At 52.4% G+C, this 16,173-nt stretch overlaps 5 protein-coding genes and 1 non-coding gene across 6 annotated transcripts; 3 read left to right on the top strand and 3 right to left on the bottom strand.

The window, feature by feature from the left end:
* The first annotated feature begins 259 nt into the window (after positions 1 to 259).
* On the top strand, positions 260 to 2,936 carry CONPUDRAFT_117150 (uncharacterized protein). Its single transcript, XM_007766376.1, has 7 exons — positions 260 to 474; positions 546 to 666; positions 744 to 1,390; positions 1,446 to 1,590; positions 1,651 to 1,806; positions 1,856 to 2,043; positions 2,105 to 2,936. The coding sequence occupies exons 1-7, from the start codon at positions 408 to 410 to the stop codon at positions 2,764 to 2,766; spliced, it is 1,986 nt and encodes a 661-aa protein (XP_007764566.1). The 5' UTR covers positions 260 to 407; the 3' UTR covers positions 2,767 to 2,936.
* A 442-nt stretch (positions 2,937 to 3,378) lies between these two features.
* On the bottom strand, positions 3,379 to 3,460 carry CONPUDRAFT_t17. Its single transcript has one exon. It is a non-coding gene; the product is annotated as a tRNA-Ser (tRNA).
* A 48-nt stretch (positions 3,461 to 3,508) lies between these two features.
* CONPUDRAFT_79639 (ATP synthase F1 beta subunit) lies at positions 3,509 to 5,545 on the bottom strand. The gene is made up of 5 exons (XM_007766058.1): positions 5,346 to 5,545; positions 4,669 to 5,232; positions 4,300 to 4,618; positions 3,915 to 4,248; positions 3,509 to 3,864 (listed from the first exon to the last, which is right to left on the bottom strand). Exons 1-5 carry the CDS (start codon positions 5,512 to 5,514, stop codon positions 3,631 to 3,633), a joined length of 1,620 nt encoding a protein of 539 aa, XP_007764248.1. The 5' UTR covers positions 5,515 to 5,545; the 3' UTR covers positions 3,509 to 3,630.
* A 1,661-nt stretch (positions 5,546 to 7,206) lies between these two features.
* CONPUDRAFT_117146 (P-loop containing nucleoside triphosphate hydrolase protein) lies at positions 7,207 to 10,125 on the top strand (the record flags this gene model as incomplete). Its single annotated transcript, XM_007766375.1, has 14 exons — positions 7,207 to 7,295; positions 7,345 to 7,445; positions 7,495 to 7,741; positions 7,800 to 7,897; positions 7,955 to 8,090; positions 8,139 to 8,196; positions 8,252 to 8,508; positions 8,563 to 8,791; positions 8,852 to 9,075; positions 9,136 to 9,306; positions 9,364 to 9,585; positions 9,634 to 9,713; positions 9,765 to 9,900; positions 9,958 to 10,125. Exons 2-14 carry the CDS (start codon positions 7,366 to 7,368, stop codon positions 10,123 to 10,125), a joined length of 2,106 nt encoding a protein of 701 aa, XP_007764565.1. The 5' UTR covers positions 7,207 to 7,295; positions 7,345 to 7,365.
* Positions 10,126 to 11,594: 1,469 nt separating this feature from the next.
* Positions 11,595 to 13,281, top strand: CONPUDRAFT_69874 (uncharacterized protein; the record flags this gene model as incomplete). The annotated part of the gene is made up of 5 exons (XM_007765974.1): positions 11,595 to 11,705; positions 11,773 to 12,306; positions 12,366 to 12,515; positions 12,574 to 12,587; positions 12,642 to 13,281. The coding sequence occupies 5 exons, from the start codon at positions 11,595 to 11,597 to the stop codon at positions 13,279 to 13,281; spliced, it is 1,449 nt and encodes a 482-aa protein (XP_007764164.1).
* A 27-nt stretch (positions 13,282 to 13,308) lies between these two features.
* On the bottom strand, positions 13,309 to 16,013 carry CONPUDRAFT_79637 (MFS general substrate transporter). Its single transcript, XM_007766057.1, has 16 exons — positions 15,828 to 16,013; positions 15,735 to 15,772; positions 15,671 to 15,680; positions 15,567 to 15,620; positions 15,387 to 15,512; positions 15,154 to 15,335; positions 14,999 to 15,089; positions 14,890 to 14,940; positions 14,712 to 14,834; positions 14,597 to 14,656; positions 14,526 to 14,541; positions 14,379 to 14,469; positions 14,166 to 14,327; positions 13,946 to 14,102; positions 13,686 to 13,875; positions 13,309 to 13,633 (listed from the first exon to the last, which is right to left on the bottom strand). Exons 1-16 carry the CDS (start codon positions 15,977 to 15,979, stop codon positions 13,580 to 13,582), a joined length of 1,557 nt encoding a protein of 518 aa, XP_007764247.1. The 5' UTR covers positions 15,980 to 16,013; the 3' UTR covers positions 13,309 to 13,579.
* Between the last annotated feature and the right edge of the window lie 160 nt (positions 16,014 to 16,173).

Genomic DNA, 16,173 nt, shown 5'->3' with positions numbered 1-16,173 from the left:
CTCCAGGAACGCGTACCTCGTGCCCCCCGCCTGAGCAAATCTTGGGAACAACCTGTCATTCCGTGACAAGTTGGACGAGGAGAGTCCCCATGTAGGATGTGCCATGGGGTTTTGCGCTGGGCCTGGTGAACGCACATACGGCCGGGGTGCACACGCCGCAGGTCACAATTCGATTGCCAGATGCGCAGGAGAGCAGCTGCAGATGGGCAGATGAAGACGCAGGATGAGGCAACGTCTCAGCGTTCTGAACTGTATGTATAAAAAGCCGCTGCCGCCCATGCTTATGAGCATTGTGGCAGTGGATTGAGACCAATTGATCTTCATAGCGGCTGCCCACCCTGCTCTTCCTTTTCCCTTAAATTGGACATCAGTTGGCCTGCGCCCTCCTTCCCCATTCCACACTCGCGATGATCTCCGTCACCAGTGTCCTCGCTCTCCTGGCCGCGGCGCGTGCAGCCAGCGCGCAGAGCCCTCGTGCGTAACTCTTCCCCTCCCTTCCTTTCGCCATGAGGAATATTCGCTGACAAACGAACTCGGGTGCGCAGTGGCTCCCAAGGCGTACAACTACCTCCCGCTCGGCGCAGTCAAGCCCGCTGGGTGGCTTCATGACCAGGTCATGGTCCAGACGAACGGGCTTGCAGGCCAGCAGAGCCAGTTCTACAACTAGTGCGTACTCCCGTCTACTCCACTCTCCGCAATCCACGCTCACGCGTTGTCACTCGACCTTTGGTTTCACTCTACAGCGTGCATGACAGTGACTGGACGGGTGGTAGCTCATTCTACTCCAACCTCGAGGAGGCTGGCAGCTACTGGTTCAACGGCATTGTCCCGAACGCGTTCGTCCTTGGCTCCTCTGACTCGGACCTCCAAACCCAAGCGACCAACTTCCTTACGTACGTGTTCGACAACCAAGACTCGACGGGCTGGCTCGGGCCCGAGGTGTTCGACACGAGCAAGCCGCGCTACCTCTGGGGGCGGTATCTTTTCTTATTTGGCGCGATCCAGATGATCGAGAACAACCCCTCGCTCGCGGACACGTACGTGCCCAAGATCTGGTCCTTTGTCAATCTCGCGTACTCGATGGTGCAGAACAACAACACCGGCCTCGAGGAGTGGGGCAACGCGCGCTGGGAAGAGTTTATCATCTCGCTGCAGTGGTTGTACGAGAATCACCCGAATGGGAACGAGGCGATGTTGCTTGACTTTATGAACAAGTTGAAGACGACGGGCGTGCAATGGGATCAGGTGTTCTCGGAGCAGAATTTCCCGCAGGGCCCCACGGAAGGGTTGACGAACCCTTTCAACAACACGCTGGTGTGGCATGGGGTGAACGTTGCGGAGGGCGTCAAGGCAGCGGCGGTTGCGTATCGGTTTACGAACGACACGTCGTGTAAGCGCGAACATTGGCTTTGGGGGACGTATTGGTTGATCGCGTTCTTGTATAGTGCTGCAGAGCGCTAGCGACGGCTGGGACCGGCTCTTCCAGTACCACGGCCGTCCGTCAGGCATATTCTCTGCAGACGAGTATCTCGCCGGTTTGGATGCACACCGTGGTACGGAGCTGTGCGATGTCGTCGAGACGATGTTCTCGTGAGTACACTCGCGTCTTCCCTCTCCTGCACTCGATTCTGAATGTGTTGGAAATGCCAGGGGCTCGTACCTCTTCCAGGTCACCGGTGACATCAAGTACCTCGATCGCGCCGAGCGCATCGCGTACAACGCGCTCCCGGGCACGCTCACTGGCAGCATGTGGTCACGCCAATACCTCCAGCAGCAGAACCAGGTCGCCGCCCAGAACATGGTCAAGTATGTATTAATTTCAGTGTTGTGAGAGGGATGGCTGATGGCATCGCAGCAACCCCTTCCCCCAGGATGGCCCGTACTCGAATGTGTTCGGGCTTGAGCCCAATTACCCGTGTTGCACGGTGAACCACCCACAAGGCTGGCCTAAGTTCGTTTCGAACGCGTTCGTCACCACGCCCGACGGTAACTCGCTTGTTCAAGCCTACCTCGGTCCCTTTTCTACGTCGACGTCCCTCAATGGTATGTCTTATTGCTATCACGTCCCAACCGACCCGACGATTGACATCGACGCTACCCCTAGGCAATAACGTCCAAGTCGACGTCGACACCATGTATCCTTTTGCCGACACGCTCACGACTACCATCACCGCCGACAAAGCCTTCACCTTCTACGTCCGCGTCCCGAGCTGGGTCTCCGGCGGCACCTTCGCGACCAATGGCGGCGCCGCGCAGCCGCTCGCTCCATCAAACGGTCTGCAGGCCGTGCAAGCCGGCGCGGGCACTACGACGCTCGATCTCGTCTACACCCCAGAGATCACGACCGAGGACCGGCCCGCAGGATCCATCGCCGTGCACCGCGGGCCGCTGCACTACGCGTACGACATCGCGCGCACGCAAAAGCAGCTCGCACAGAACGCGGACCAGGCGCTCGCGGTCGACCTCGAGTTCGACGCGAACGCGCCGTGGCAGTACGCCATCGACACAACAACGCTTGCGTTCGCGAGCAACCTGCCGACGCAGAACGGGACGCTGCCCAGTCCGATCTGGGATACTGGCCTGCCGCCGGTGAGCATGACTGTGACAGCGTGCCCGATCGACTGGGCGCTCGCGGGGACGACGTATGCGGCGGTGCCGCCGACGAGCCCGAGCTGTACGGGTAACCCGACGAATATCACGTTGTGGCCGTATGGCGCGACCAAGTTGAGGATCGGGGAGTTCCCGCAGTTTACGGTCCCAAGCTAGAGTTCGCGATGCTGAGGGTTCTGGTCGAGGTTTCCGTTTGAAGAGGAGTGCGACATGATTTAGTACGGCCATGGATGTGACCGTTTTGTATATTTATGTACGAGTATATACTTTCACTGACAATGATGATAAGCCCGGGGCAGAGCATGCCCTAGGACGTTGCAACTCTCATTGATTGTCGAAGCTCCTCATAGTTTTCTGGCCGGTAGTTGTCATCGTTTTTTTTTCTGTCCAGACTCCCCACTCAAAAAGGAACCTATCAGACTCAGCGGGGAATAGCGATCGTTGGTGCTTTCTTGACAGCGTGCGTACGGATATCATAACCTCAAACTTCATCTAGGTTATGAGGGAGGTCGAAACCAAGTCGTGGCAGCAGTACTACCTCCGAAAGTAGGGCGGATGCTAGATAGCCAAGGGACATTTTCGCACTGCTGAAGAGGGCAAATCAGAATAAACCAGAAGATGCAGTGGGGTGTCTTATAGCACTCTGAGAGAGAAAGCAAATTTATATTCCAAACTGTGAGGAGGGGTAAAGAGGGTTGACCAATGTGCAGTACTCTGACAAATGTTAACCCAGCTGGCCACAAAAGCGAAGAGGAAAAAACTATACACCGACGCCAGCAGGATTCGAACCTGCGCCCTCAAAGAGGAACAGATTTCTAATCTGTCGCCGTAACCACTTGGCTATAGCGCCTTGAAAGAAAAGGGGCTCACTGACAAACATAACCAGCTTAGGACGGTCCCAGTGTTAGGAGTTTTTGCATACGGGCTACCGCAGCTAGTATTTTGTTGTCTATGCTCTACGGTAGGGTGCAATAAGAGATAATTAACGAATGAAAAGGTAATCCCCCGTCAGCAATGCAATCAGTTGCCACCCATCTCCTTGGCGAGCTGCTCGGCCTTGGCCTTGACATCCTCAATGGTACCAGCCATGTAGAAGGCAGACTCAGGGAGAGTGTCGTGGGCGCCAGACAGGATCTCCTTGAAGGAGCGAACGGTATCCTTGAGAGGGACAAGCTTGCCCTCGTAACCCGTGAAGACCTGGGCGACCTGGAAGGGCTGTGACATGAAACGCTGGATCTTACGAGCACGCTCGACCTGTGACGACTGGGTTAGTAAAGTCCGTATATATTTATGTCTTCACATACAGTCAGCTTGTCCTCTTCCGACAACTCGTCCATACCAAGAATGGCAATGATATCCTGGAGCGACTTGTAATCCTGGAGGATCTTCTGGACAGCAGTGGCGACGTCGTAGTGCTCCTGACCGACGATACGGGGGTCAAGCATACGCGACTTCGAGTCGAGGGGGTCAACAGCAGGGTAGATACCAAGCTCGGCAATGCTACGGGACAACACAGTGGTGGCGTCCAAATGAGCGAAGGTGGTGGCGGGAGCAGGGTCAGTCAAATCATCGGCAGGGACGTAGACAGCCTGCACGGAAGTGATGGAACCCTTCTTGGTGGTGGTGATACGCTCCTGCCTGTTGAAGACTTTAATAAAAAGAAAAATCAAGTTTATGACAATGGCTTACATGCCACCCATATCTGTCGAGAGCGTGGGCTGGTAACCGACGGCAGAGGGGATACGACCGAGAAGGGCAGATACCTCGGAACCGGCTTGCGTGAAGCGGAAAATGTTGTCAATGAACAGAAGCACGTCCTGGCCCTCCTCGTCACGGAAGTACTCAGCGATCGTGAGACCGGTCAATGCAACACGGGCACGGGCACCGGGAGGCTCATTCATTTGACCGAAAACGAGAGCGACCTTGGAGTCACCCTCAAGGTTGATGACACCGGTCTCAATCATTTCGTGGTACAAGTCGTTGCCCTCACGGGTACGCTCACCGACACCTTTAAAGAAGTGAGAACCCGATCTCGCATACTTGATTTTTTGAACCTACCGCAAAAGATGGAGAAACCACCATGGGCCTTGGCAACGTTGTTAATAAGCTCCTGAATCAACACAGTCTTGCCGACACCGGCACCACCGAAGAGACCAATCTTGCCACCACGAGCGTAGGGGGCGAGCAGGTCGACGACCTTGATACCGGTCTCGAGAACCTCAGCAGTTGTGGACTGATCAACGAACGGAGGAGGGTCGGCGTGGATGGGCGACAGCTTGACACCTTTGATGGGTCCGCGCTCGTCAATAGGCTCACCAATGACGTTCATGATACGGCCGAGGGTGGCAGCGCCGACGGGAATCTGGATGGGGGCACCAGTGTCGACGACCTTCTGGCCACGAACAAGACCCTCGGTACCGTCCATAGCAATGGTACGGACCGAGTTCTCGCCAAGGTGAGAGGCCACCTCGAGGACAAGACGACCACCGTGGAAATCCTGGACCTCGAGGGCGTTGAGGATGGGAGGGAGGTTTTCAGTGTCAAACTGAACGTCGACGACGGCACCGATGACCGTTTTCACGGTACCAATAGTGGCCTTGGCCTCCGTGGCATACGAGCGCGCTGTTGTTTGACGTTCCGTTCCGACCCATTGAAACGTCGAAAAAAGTGGGGAAAACAGCGCGTTTCTTATCAGCACTGCGAAAACGCTTGATAATACACGAGCAGCTACTAACCGGGCTGAGCAGAGGAGAGACGCGAAGGGCGAGCCGCCTGCTGTTTTGACGCGGGGTTGGGCAGAGATGCGCGGGAGAGAACGGAAGCAGTGTTAATGAGCCTGCTGGTGCTCTTAGCACCGTTGAGCGCTCTCCTCGAGACGCGGGTGACGCCGCGGGTAGTAAGCATGGTGAAGGACGACGAGGACAGTGGCGACGGAGGTAAGGGAATTGTGTGCAAGAAATGTCCGTTTGCTTTACATCTAATTTTGATGTCAGTTCTAAGCTCCGCTCCCGACTTTGGCCGGCATCCCCACGGCTCGCTAACAGCGCTAGGCCCGCACTCAAGCAAATGGATTGATGCAACCTAACGCACAGTGCACACGTTGTCCGGGTTGTCCATCCCGACGTAAACCTGATCCACGCTTGCCTATGCATGCTATGTCCACGAGTGCCAAACATCAACACCCGTTGTAATATTGGCCCAAGATGAGATTTACGCGGACCATCGCACGCAGGAGTGAACACGCGCGACCGACCAAACCCGCAGGGACATGAGGAGACAGCTGTGCCTGTCCTCGGGTGGTAAGACGACGCCCGCATACTCATCAACAGACTCTCGCCGCGGGAACGTGTGCTTGCAATCCCTGCAACATGCACCTCTCTCGCCCTCAGGACAAAAGCTACACAGATTTGAAGTGAAGTAAATAGCATGTATCTCGGCTACACAAGAAGCGCAGTGAGTACGCTAGGGACCGAGCGGATGAGCTTGGCCTAGGTTCCTTTTGAGTACGGAATACAGCCACTGCAAGGCGTTGAACGTTGAACACCGATGCTACATCACGCGATACGCCAAGGACAGCGGGGGCAAAGGTTCATCTAGCATTGAGGGCGATGTTCCTCAGCGAATAAAGATCCCTTCAAAAAGTCACATAGCTAGCTGTACAGGTTCGGTGCCATGCCTCTGAGGAAATCGCTAGGGCCAATAGTCTCCTTTCAAAAGACCTGGTAGCTACGTTCAGATCGAGCTGTCATGGAAGACAGCATGATATTGAAAGCGGGTAAACTTTGGAGAGATGTCGCAGAGAAACACTAGCGCATGAGCTGCGCGATAGACCAGGACTGAGGTTGACAACGTTGAAGCTTGAAGGCAGATGGATCAATGTACAGTAAGGCAAATCTGACTTACCTAATATACTTAGCGCGCCACAGACGCGTCGCGTGTTGCTCGTTGACACCGAAACGCGACCGGCGGACCGCGACCAGATCCTTATCCCCTCATCAAACCGCCGCATTCACCTCCAATGTCTTCTGCATTTGTATCAAATGGACTACTATCAAATGAAGGCGAATCTGGCTCGTGTGCCGAGGCATCGTCAAGCGTACTTGGATCGGGATTTATATCCAATGGGTTCTTGGGAGAAGGGGCGCCCATCATCCAGGAGGACGCGTCCATTATCACTACGATTGACGAGGGCTTGACATTCAAGTCCTCAGGATTGCTTAGTTCCAACAGTACGTGATGCTGCGATATCTTTGTGGACCTCATTCACTGAGGTTGTACCAACGTATTAATCAGCCTTGAATGCTTCAACGTCCACTCAACCCTCGCGAGATGATGCCAGCCCATCTCAGCCTACTTTCTCGTCAACACTTGATACAGCAAGTAACTCCTTTGTCTCCAACGGTCTTCTTGGCGAGAACCAAACGTCTTCCACGCCCACCAGCTTGCTTGCGGACTCCCAAGGTCGTATCTGCAGCGCTTGACACTATGTCTCACTAACGTTGCTTTCAGATAGCTTCCCAGCCGTATCAGAGCTCCTACGTCGCACCACGGGATCACGTCCTATAACCTCCACAACAATCTCAGATGGCCCTTTGTATTTGCCCCGCGCTCCTGCACGTGCGACCACCTTCAGCGGACGCACATTTCACATCAAACGCAAAACGCGCCTCACTGGTCTTAACAAAGTGTGTATTACGTTTGATACCTCTCACACTGTTTTAAACCCTGTTATAGGCATCTTTATCAGCGCAAAAGATGGGCGGGCTACTTGACATTCCAATACATCGTTTGATGGACGATCTTTCCACAGAGAAAGCCCTACGGCTATCACGAGAGTGAGCACTGTTGGAATCTAATTCATTGACTCTCCTGACAAGACATCAGAGAAGGTGAATCCGCTAGCGCACGGATCCCTTCCAAGGTCGAGGAAACCCTCTGGGTTGATCGATATCGACCGCTTCGATTCACCGAATTACTTGGCAATGAACGCGTCGCTCGCGAAACCATGGCCTGGGTGAAACAGTGGGATTGGTGTGTGTTTGGAAAGAGAAAATACAAAGGAAAGAAGAGGTTTAGAGAGGACGAGGAGAATGAGAACCCCGATGATGAGTTCCGACGCCCAAGGGAAAAGGTGAGGAATCGCATATTACGTACTGCTTTATTCGGTGTTAAGCTTGAGTCCCCTTCAGCTTCTCCTCATATCAGGGCCTCCTGGTCTCGGCAAGACCACCTTAGCGCATGTCGTTGCTGCGCAAGCAGGTTATGAAGTGATGGAAATTAACGCAAGGTCTGTGTATTTCTGCATATATTTACTCCACGCCCTTACAGTCGAACGAACTCTCAGTGACGCACGTTCAGCTCAGGTCATCGATGACCGCTTGAAGCCAGCACTTGAGTCGGGCTCGGCAATTGGGAGTAACAAGCCGGTGCTCGTTGTGATCGACGAAATTGACGGCGCTACGGGTGGAGGGGGCGACAATGTATGTACTTCTGCCTTTCCGGTATACTAGCGTTAACCCGTGCTGCAGACTTCGAGTTTCGTTCAGAAACTTGTCTCTCTAACTTACGACCAGCCGAAGAACAAGCGTATGCCTCTGTTTACTTCTCATATCTTCCTCGTCTCACCTTCGATCTGTTGCAGGCAAGAAGCAAGACAAGGGAAAACGTCCATTGCTTCGACCCATAATATGCATTTGCAACGACATAAATGCACACTCACTCGCCAAACTTCGGCCTCACGCCCTTCAGATACGTTGCACTCGACCTGCCGATATTCATATCGTAAAGCGACTTCGGCAAGTCTGTGAGATGGAGGGTCTGAAGGCCGATTCACGAGCGCTCAGCACTCTCGTCGGTATTGCAAAGGGTGACCTGAGAGGATGTCTCAATACACTGCAGGTGCGTTCGCCGTCAAAGCATATAACATACACAACAGCTGAACAGTGTATCTAGTTCATCAAATCTCGCAGTGAGGATGTCACGGAACCGCTGATACGTCGTAGTACAGCAGGAATGAAAGAAGCAGACACCACTGCGAACTCCGTCCTGAATGACCTTTTTGCCCCTATGTCGAAGAAACGAGTGAAAGAACTCGGGATGGGTGAAGAGGAGGAAGCAAGATACGTGAACCGGCTGAGCCGAACGATAGAAGGGATGAACAGCTTCGCCAGTATTGCTACCGGTTAGTATACTAGTGGTATTTCCTTCGAAAAACTTTCGGGGGGCTGACTACGGACAACAGGGTGTTTTGCACATTACACCAATTGCCATCGGCACGACGCTGACCTTTCTCGGTATGGAAAAGCAAACGAGTGGTTGACAACCTATGATATCTTCGCGGCCATGATGTACCAGGACGGCGACTTCGGTCTGCACTCATATCTTTCATACCTCCTTGTCCCGTTCCACCCGCTATTCAAGGCGAGAGGTGGGCAGCGAGTAGAGAGGGACGCCACCGACTGGGAGGTGAGTGGCTAATTTCTTAGTCTCACTTTTCCGAAACTGAAAGCAGGGACTTTTCATTAGAACCTGCAAAGAACCAGAGTAAACGAAGACATTTATAAAACTCTTGCGAGTAACATCCTCGCCGCGAGTTCACGGAACTGTGGTACATACAGGCATCTAGTTACTGGGCAGGCCCTACAACTTGAGTTCGGTCCGTTCATCAATAGGATTATTTCCCCGCCTCTGCGCCCAGTACGTACATTTGTCACGAGCGTCATTGCGTATACTGAATACCTTTCGATGCGATAGGTGAACCGACAGATCATTAAAGCAGGAGAACGCGAGCTCCTCTCGCGGTTAGTGGACATCATGGTCGCGATGGAGCTCCGGTTCATACAAGAGAAGACCGAGGAGGGCGCATTAACCTATAGACTTGATCCCCCAATCGATGTCTTCGTGACATATGATGGCAAACGTGCAGCAGACATCTCTGTGTCAAGATACGCAGTCCGTCAGCTGGTTGCAGGCGAGGTCAGTCAATAAAGACTTTGCCGTGAGCGTGTCGTTGATCTGGCCCAGATCGATAATGCGTTGATCGCCCGCCATGCCGATGCCATTGAAAGAAGCAAGACTAAACCATCCAACTTCTTCTCCAAGCAGTAAGCTATTCATCATTGTCTTCATAGCTCCATCGGCCTGATTCGCTGAAGGTCCAAGGGACATGACAACGATGAGCACGAAGGCACGAATGTGAACGACGCTGATGGCAAACTGCGTCGCCTGAGCCTAGACGACTCAAAACCCTCGAAGCGGCAACGCACTGAAACCCAAGAGATAGAAGAAAAGGTACATAATAATTGTGCTTTCTCATTGAGCAGGACAGCAAAACTCATTTGATGATAGCCTCCGGTAGATTTCTTTGGGCGTCCTATTGCCATCCATACCTCGAACTCTCACAACAAACCGGCCTCGAAGAAGGCCCCTAGAAGGGACTACCACGTGTCGTATCGCTTCCTCGAAGGCAACTCCGCAGCTGTCCGGAAACCCGTCAAAGTCTCGTCATTTTTGTAGTTTCCGTGTAAAGGTACCAGCATATTGTTTATCTTAACTTCAGAGCTATCATTCTTGTTCTCAATATCCTTGGATCACCAACATCACACTCTTTGAACTACTCGGGGAGTCTGAAACCGATACTCTCGTCGGCATGGCCATTGGGACTTCTAACAACATAGGAAAGCGTGATGTTCATCGCGACCCCGCCTCCAGCAACTTTAGTGCTGCGATGCACATATTAGACCCGTACGAAAAGTCAGGCTTGCGAAAATGACCGCTTACCTGCGACAGACAAACGTGTCGACGTTTTTGTTCTGAGCGGCTTTCTCCGAGACGACACCAGCCGCTTTGTGCAGCACGATGGTTCTGAAATGCTCACTGAGCTGGTCGGGGCCGACAAATTGGATGTTAGGGAGAATCGACACTATGGAAGCGCAGCGTTTCAGTTGCAAAATCGAGGTCAAGTTCTACTGACGATCCAGAAGACTCACTAATGCTTCAAAGCAGAATAGAAATGTAAGACTACGCTAATTTTCGTGGATGTTCTCGCAACGAGGAGGTAGCAGATTGTGTTGGGGAGGGAGGTGAACTACATCGTCTCTTTTATAACTTTCAGTAGGTCGAATCGTTCTCAGCCGTTACGATCTTCGACTTTTCCATCGAAGCTTGGTCAGCTCGAACTGACAGAGTCGCAGATCCTCAGGAACTCGTACAAGGTTCCTTTCAAAGGAATATTCGCTCTGCGACAAGTGTATGTCATGCACTTCTAGCTATTCAAGGACTCACAGGGCCTGATCTCATTCAAAACACGTTCGAAGTGACGGAGACAAGAGGATTCCGGTACCTCACTTTGCAAGAAGGGACACTGATGCTGGCGGTGAGCCCGGGACGACTAGTATGCCTTCCGTTTAATGAAGGGCAACTTGATTGCAAGGCACGTACCTGCTGCGCCTGTATGAAGGCATTCAGGACAGGCACTACTAAGTTCTTGACACTCAACGCCGTTTTCTCGATCCCGACTAACGACGCCTTCAAGCGGTCGAGGCACCATCCATTCCACCAACGTTCCGCCATCGTGTTCTAGGCACGATTAGTCCCTCTCTTCGTATCCGCCTTCGCGCCACCTATGCATCCCATCTCGCGGGGTTCGTGCACAGACATGAAGCATCTCTTGTTCTGCAACTTGATCTCTTGCGCTTTGTCTTTACCTGCTGACGTGGATCAGTGCCTACGCTGTTCAGGCACTTTATGACGTCCCGCAGTTCTCATATTCGACCGGTACTTCATTCTCTCCGCGATGCCCTTGAGGGACACTCCTGAGTGCAGAAGAGTTCTTGTTGCGGTCATCCAAGCCAAACCCTCTGCTCTCTTTAAGACTGGCTACCACCTGAGCAATGCTCCCCTCCCTCATCCCCTGAGTTCTCGCTGCTTTTCGACCCTTTCATTTGCCCTTCGTCTAGGCATAGTCATATACCCCATCCTATACCATGTCCTCCCATAAGCCTGTCGCAAAGACTGACCCACAGCCGACCGCTCCAGCCCTCCCTGTGACGCCATCAGTACTATTGAAAGCTGAGCCTCAGCTCACCAAAGAGATGGTGAGCATAATGTTACAACGGATGTTCGATCCAGAACATGATCAATAATACCAATTTCGTTTTAAAGGTCAGCGCAAGTACCATCTCAATGGGTTTCAGCTTCTCCAAAGCCGGCATCTGCTTTAGTCCGCTCGTAGACTTCCCGCCCGACTCAGATCTCTTGAATCGTTTTGCACTCACACCTATTCGGCACACGGAAACCGAGAGCACTATTTCTTACTCGGCTGAGGCAGCATCCACTGTGAAGAAAGGCTACGCAAGTGTAGACATCGAGGCAAGCGTCAAGTCGTGGGGCATCACCGGGAAGGTGTCTGCCCACTATGACGAGTCCAGAACACAGCTGTCGTCGTCTTCCGAGCTTTTTATCACGAACCGACGCGTCTACAAGAAAGTTCACCTCTCGTTACTGAAGCCGACGAGTCTCTCTCTGCTACCGCACTTGGCGAAAAGTCTTGCGGATATTATCAATAACAACGAATCAAACCTTAGCAAGGCCCAAGATATCGAAGCTATCCTTGCATCCGAAGGGCATGCTGTCATCATTGGTGTCGATCTTGGTGGTTGCATGGCCAATGAAGTCACCGAAAAGAGGTCATCGGCGGTAGGTAGCATATCATTTTGTTTGATGTACCGACCTACTAAAGTCCCTCTGCCTTGCAGAAATCTGCCCACGAGCTCAAAGTCGACGCAGCAGCCTCTTTCAGTAGCACGCTCACCATATGTGCATCAATGGATATCAGTGGAGGTTTAGAATCTTTGGATGAAGCTTCCAAGGAGGCCTTCAAGAAGGCCCAATCCTACCTCTATCTTGTAAGCTCAGCGGCGTAACAAAGCTGAACCTTATTGCTAATTCAACATGACTCTTCAGGGAGGGACTCATCAGTAAGTCAGCGCACCTGTTCAAAGCTAGGCACAGCACCTAACCATTTCGTTTAGTCTCGACATCAAGGGATGGGAAAAGTCCCTAGAAGAAGAGCCATACACATGGGTGGCCATCGGCTACAGAGTCCGCTCGACACTCGACTTCCTCCCCGCCGACCTACGCACAAAGGCCAAGCACATCCTGGAACGTGCCGTCCTCGAAAGACGCGGCGAGGCCGCCAAGGTCGAGGCGCAGCCCCTCTACAAAATGTATCGAAACGACATGCAAGATCACTACTACGGGCTAGCGATCGAGCAAGCGTTCCGCGTCCCGGGTGGAGGGGAGAGCGTCGACGAGGGCGTGCTTTGCAAGGTGTTTGTCGGCCCGCAGGTCGGGACGATGCCCATCTGGCGGGCGTGGTCCAATGAGCACACCGACAACTTTTACACCCTCGACCGCAAGGAGCTCGAGCGGCTCGTCAGAGAAGAGAAATACATCGAACAGCTCCTCGTCGGTTTCGCCTATCCTGAGGCGGTCCCAAACGAGACTATTCCCATTTATTGTGTTCGTCGCATGTTCGACGGGATGAATGGGAAGGAGAGCGATTGCCTCATGACTACGAACGTGGATGAGTACAACAATTTGAAAGCTGAAGCTGGCTTTGTAGACTACGGAATTCTTTTTCACGGCATTCCGAACCCTGATAGGTTTTGAGTCATAGTGTAGAGAAATATTGTATGAGGGAGGATTAACTTCACTAATGGTTCACAATATTGTTTTCATATTCTGACGCTTGACCCAATAACATCGATGGTACGTACATGAGCGGTAAGTTATATAGCTGCAGTCGCGACAGAGTTCGGGCAAATGTACAGCACTAGCTTTCTCTTATGCACACAGATGATAATAATAACTCGTTAACGCATAAAACAAGACGTACAATTAACAGTGACTATATGACAACCAATCAACCTGAAGGGTATGCGCGATCTAACAAACACCAAACACTAAATCAGAGAATGTACCGGAACTCCCGGTTTTGCTTGTCCGTAAGGTCCAAGAAAGCCTATACGTTTCTTCAGACTTCCATTCAGGTAATTGATATCAATGAGACCCACCTTGTCGACCTTCTTCTCCAGGGTGCTCCCATCAGCCTGCTCCTCGGCGATATACACGCTGTCGTACGTATCGTCGTACCCCTCGGCATCGCGTTTCTTGTTCTCGGATGCAAGCCAGAAGCGGATGAGGATGAGCATGACACCCGCGGCGAAGTTGCATGCGGTGATCACGGCCCATGGAATGTGGTTCCTATTAGTCAGTGAGATGAGAAAAGACGGCAGATGAGACGCGAGATGCGTGAGGGTGAAAGGCTACTTACCGTGGCTGGTACTCGGCCTTCCACATAAACTGGCTCACAGCGTTTCCAATAGCGTAGCCACACAGGACGATGGCGTTGGTCGTGATGCGCCTAGTGTGTCCGGAGGTGATGGCACCTATCCAGCCCAAGAAGATGCTGAACGGAGCAATGGCAAAGACTAGTTCAATTTGGTGTGGTGAGCTCTCCTTCAAGCCGTTTCAGCCTAAGGTGCATTACTTACTGGAGAGCCAGTACGAGAACAGCAGGCCCACTGTGTCGGAGTAGGGTAATGCGCTGACCAGGATTGCGCCGAGAATCGCCGGAACATACATCAACACGCCGGAGAATGCCCTGCCGACATGTTTTTGGGATGCTAGCGTGACACCAACGAAGATGGAGACAACTAAGAAGGCAGGTTAGTCATGCTCAAATAGAACCATATATCGTAGCTCACTTTCGACAACCCCATCGACGCAACCAAGCAAAGTCGTTTGGATATCGTTGAATCCAAACTGCGCGACGATCAGCTGGCGTTGATTTGTTAGCTGCAAATATGAATCAGCCATTTCGGTCCGGTCATCGATCTTATTCGTGTACCAACCGAATTGACGACGTTCCTGAAAATGGGGGTGAGAAAAGAATTCTTGTCGCAGGGAGAAAGAAGCGACTCACGATGTGCCGGCGAACAACGCAAACAGCCACGTCCTAGGGTCCTTGATCGTTTCCCAGAACCTGCACAGGGCAACGTGAGTATATATCAAATGAACAATAATAGAAATGAGCGCACTGATCCCATTTGAAGTGCTTGTTCTCAACACCAGTTTGGTTCTCGCGGATACGCTCGATGGCGAGGATGCGTTCTTCAGGGGTGAGGAACCAAGCCGTGGTAGGCGAATCTGGGAAGAAGAACCTTTGCGCAGAAAAGGATCAACTTTGATTTATTTCAGTGTCTTTGGATAGCATACCAGAAAAGCACTGAAACGACCAGTGTAATTGTCCCGGTGATGACCATGAGCCTAAGCGGAACGAATCACGGTCAGGGATGGTATATATGTGAGGCTAGCAGCGACATACCATTGCCAAGGCAGGAATGCGCCCGTGTGGGTATGCAGGACACCGAAACTGATGAATCCTAGAAAGATGACTGCGACTCCGTTCATCAAGACTAGAGAATCATGCACATAAGTAAGGGCGCCTGACAAGCAGCCGACAAGCAGCCGAAGACTTACACCAGTAACCGACACGCCTTGTCTGCTCTTCACGGGTGTAGAACATGGATGTAACGATCATAAACCCGGGGGTGACGGCACCCTCGCAAACACCCAGCAGGAAACGGACTGTGAAAAGTCCTCCAAAGGAAGAGCAGGCTGCATGACAGAGCAGAATGACTGCCCAGAGGAATATATTGATGCTGATAGAGAACGTCAAGAGGACTGATCGGAAGCTTCATCTGTTCACTCACGTTACCCATCGGCCCACAGGGAAGCGCTGGAGAGCTAGGTTCTGGGGGTACTGGAAGACCAGGTAGCTCAGGTAAAAGATCGTGCCGAGCCAGTTGAATTGCGTCTCGGTTAAATGAGCTCCAGGTCTTTAACCATAAGTCAACACAGTTGACAAAGATAAGATAAGCGAGAAGACATACATGATGCCTAGGACCGCCGCCTCTCCAAGTGTAGTCTTGTCTAAGAATTGAATCCTGACATTCTTTCAGAAACTGCCAAATGCGATGAAGTGAGTCGTACTGACAAGTACATAGCTGCAGAAGGGGGGTCAGAGCAGTTTGGATAACCTGCACAACAGCATTACTTACTACACATTAGAGGCATAATGTGCAAGTCTATTTTGCGCCTGGACATTGCACGTTAATAAAGTAGTGAAAATCCGGGGTAAACGCGGTGTCTACCTGAGTCGGAGGGCTTCCTCAGGGGTGAGGCGGACGGCTGAACCAGCGACGAGCTGAGCGGCGGTATCGACCTGGGCATTCTTGACGGTCGAGACATGAGCCTCGTCGGCATGATGCTTTGCAGAGTGCTCGCTTGCACTGCTGGTGTCCATGGTCTAGTGTGAGGGTGAGCCTGAGCTGGAGAGCACCTTGGACTGGCGATCTGATGAAGAGGCCAGGGTTTATAAGAGAACACCCCTTGGCGCTTAATACTTTTTAGTGAATGTGTGGCCATAAGTCGGTTGTCTGTGAACGCGGCTCTGCGAGAAGCGTGATATCCGTGCTGGGCGGAGAGAGCGGCGGCAAG

This window comes from Coniophora puteana (genome assembly GCF_000271625.1).
Source record: "Coniophora puteana RWD-64-598 SS2 unplaced genomic scaffold CONPUscaffold_2, whole genome shotgun sequence".
NCBI lineage: Eukaryota > Fungi > Basidiomycota > Agaricomycetes > Boletales > Coniophoraceae > Coniophora > Coniophora puteana.
This window is presented reverse-complemented; position numbering and strand designations above follow the sequence as displayed.

Bases quoted from the DNA above. Each gene is read 5' to 3' on its own strand.
- CONPUDRAFT_117150 (XM_007766376.1), top strand. From the start codon at position 408: ATGATCTCCGTCACCAGTGTCCTCGCTCTCCTGGCCGCGGCGCGTGCA. The intron at 667-743 runs GTGCGTACTCCC...TTCACTCTACAG, and splicing joins CAGAGCCAGTTCTACAACTA to CGTGCATGACAGTGACTGGA. The intron at 1,807-1,855 runs GTATGTATTAAT...ATGGCATCGCAG, and splicing joins GCCGCCCAGAACATGGTCAA to CAACCCCTTCCCCCAGGATG.
- CONPUDRAFT_79639 (XM_007766058.1), bottom strand. From the start codon at position 5,514: ATGCTTACTACCCGCGGCGTCACCCGCGTCTCGAGGAGAGCGCTCAAC. The intron at 4,619-4,668 runs GTAGGTTCAAAA...ACTTCTTTAAAG, and splicing joins TGGTTTCTCCATCTTTTGCG to GTGTCGGTGAGCGTACCCGT. The intron at 4,249-4,299 runs GTAAGCCATTGT...AGTCTTCAACAG, and splicing joins TCGACAGATATGGGTGGCAT to GCAGGAGCGTATCACCACCA.
- CONPUDRAFT_79637 (XM_007766057.1), bottom strand. From the start codon at position 15,979: ATGGACACCAGCAGTGCAAGCGAGCACTCTGCAAAGCATCATGCCGAC. The intron at 14,328-14,378 runs GTGAGCTACGAT...CTGCCTTCTTAG, and splicing joins CGTCGATGGGGTTGTCGAAA to TTGTCTCCATCTTCGTTGGT. The intron at 14,103-14,165 runs GTAAGTAATGCA...AAATTGAACTAG, and splicing joins GTTCTCGTACTGGCTCTCCA to TCTTTGCCATTGCTCCGTTC.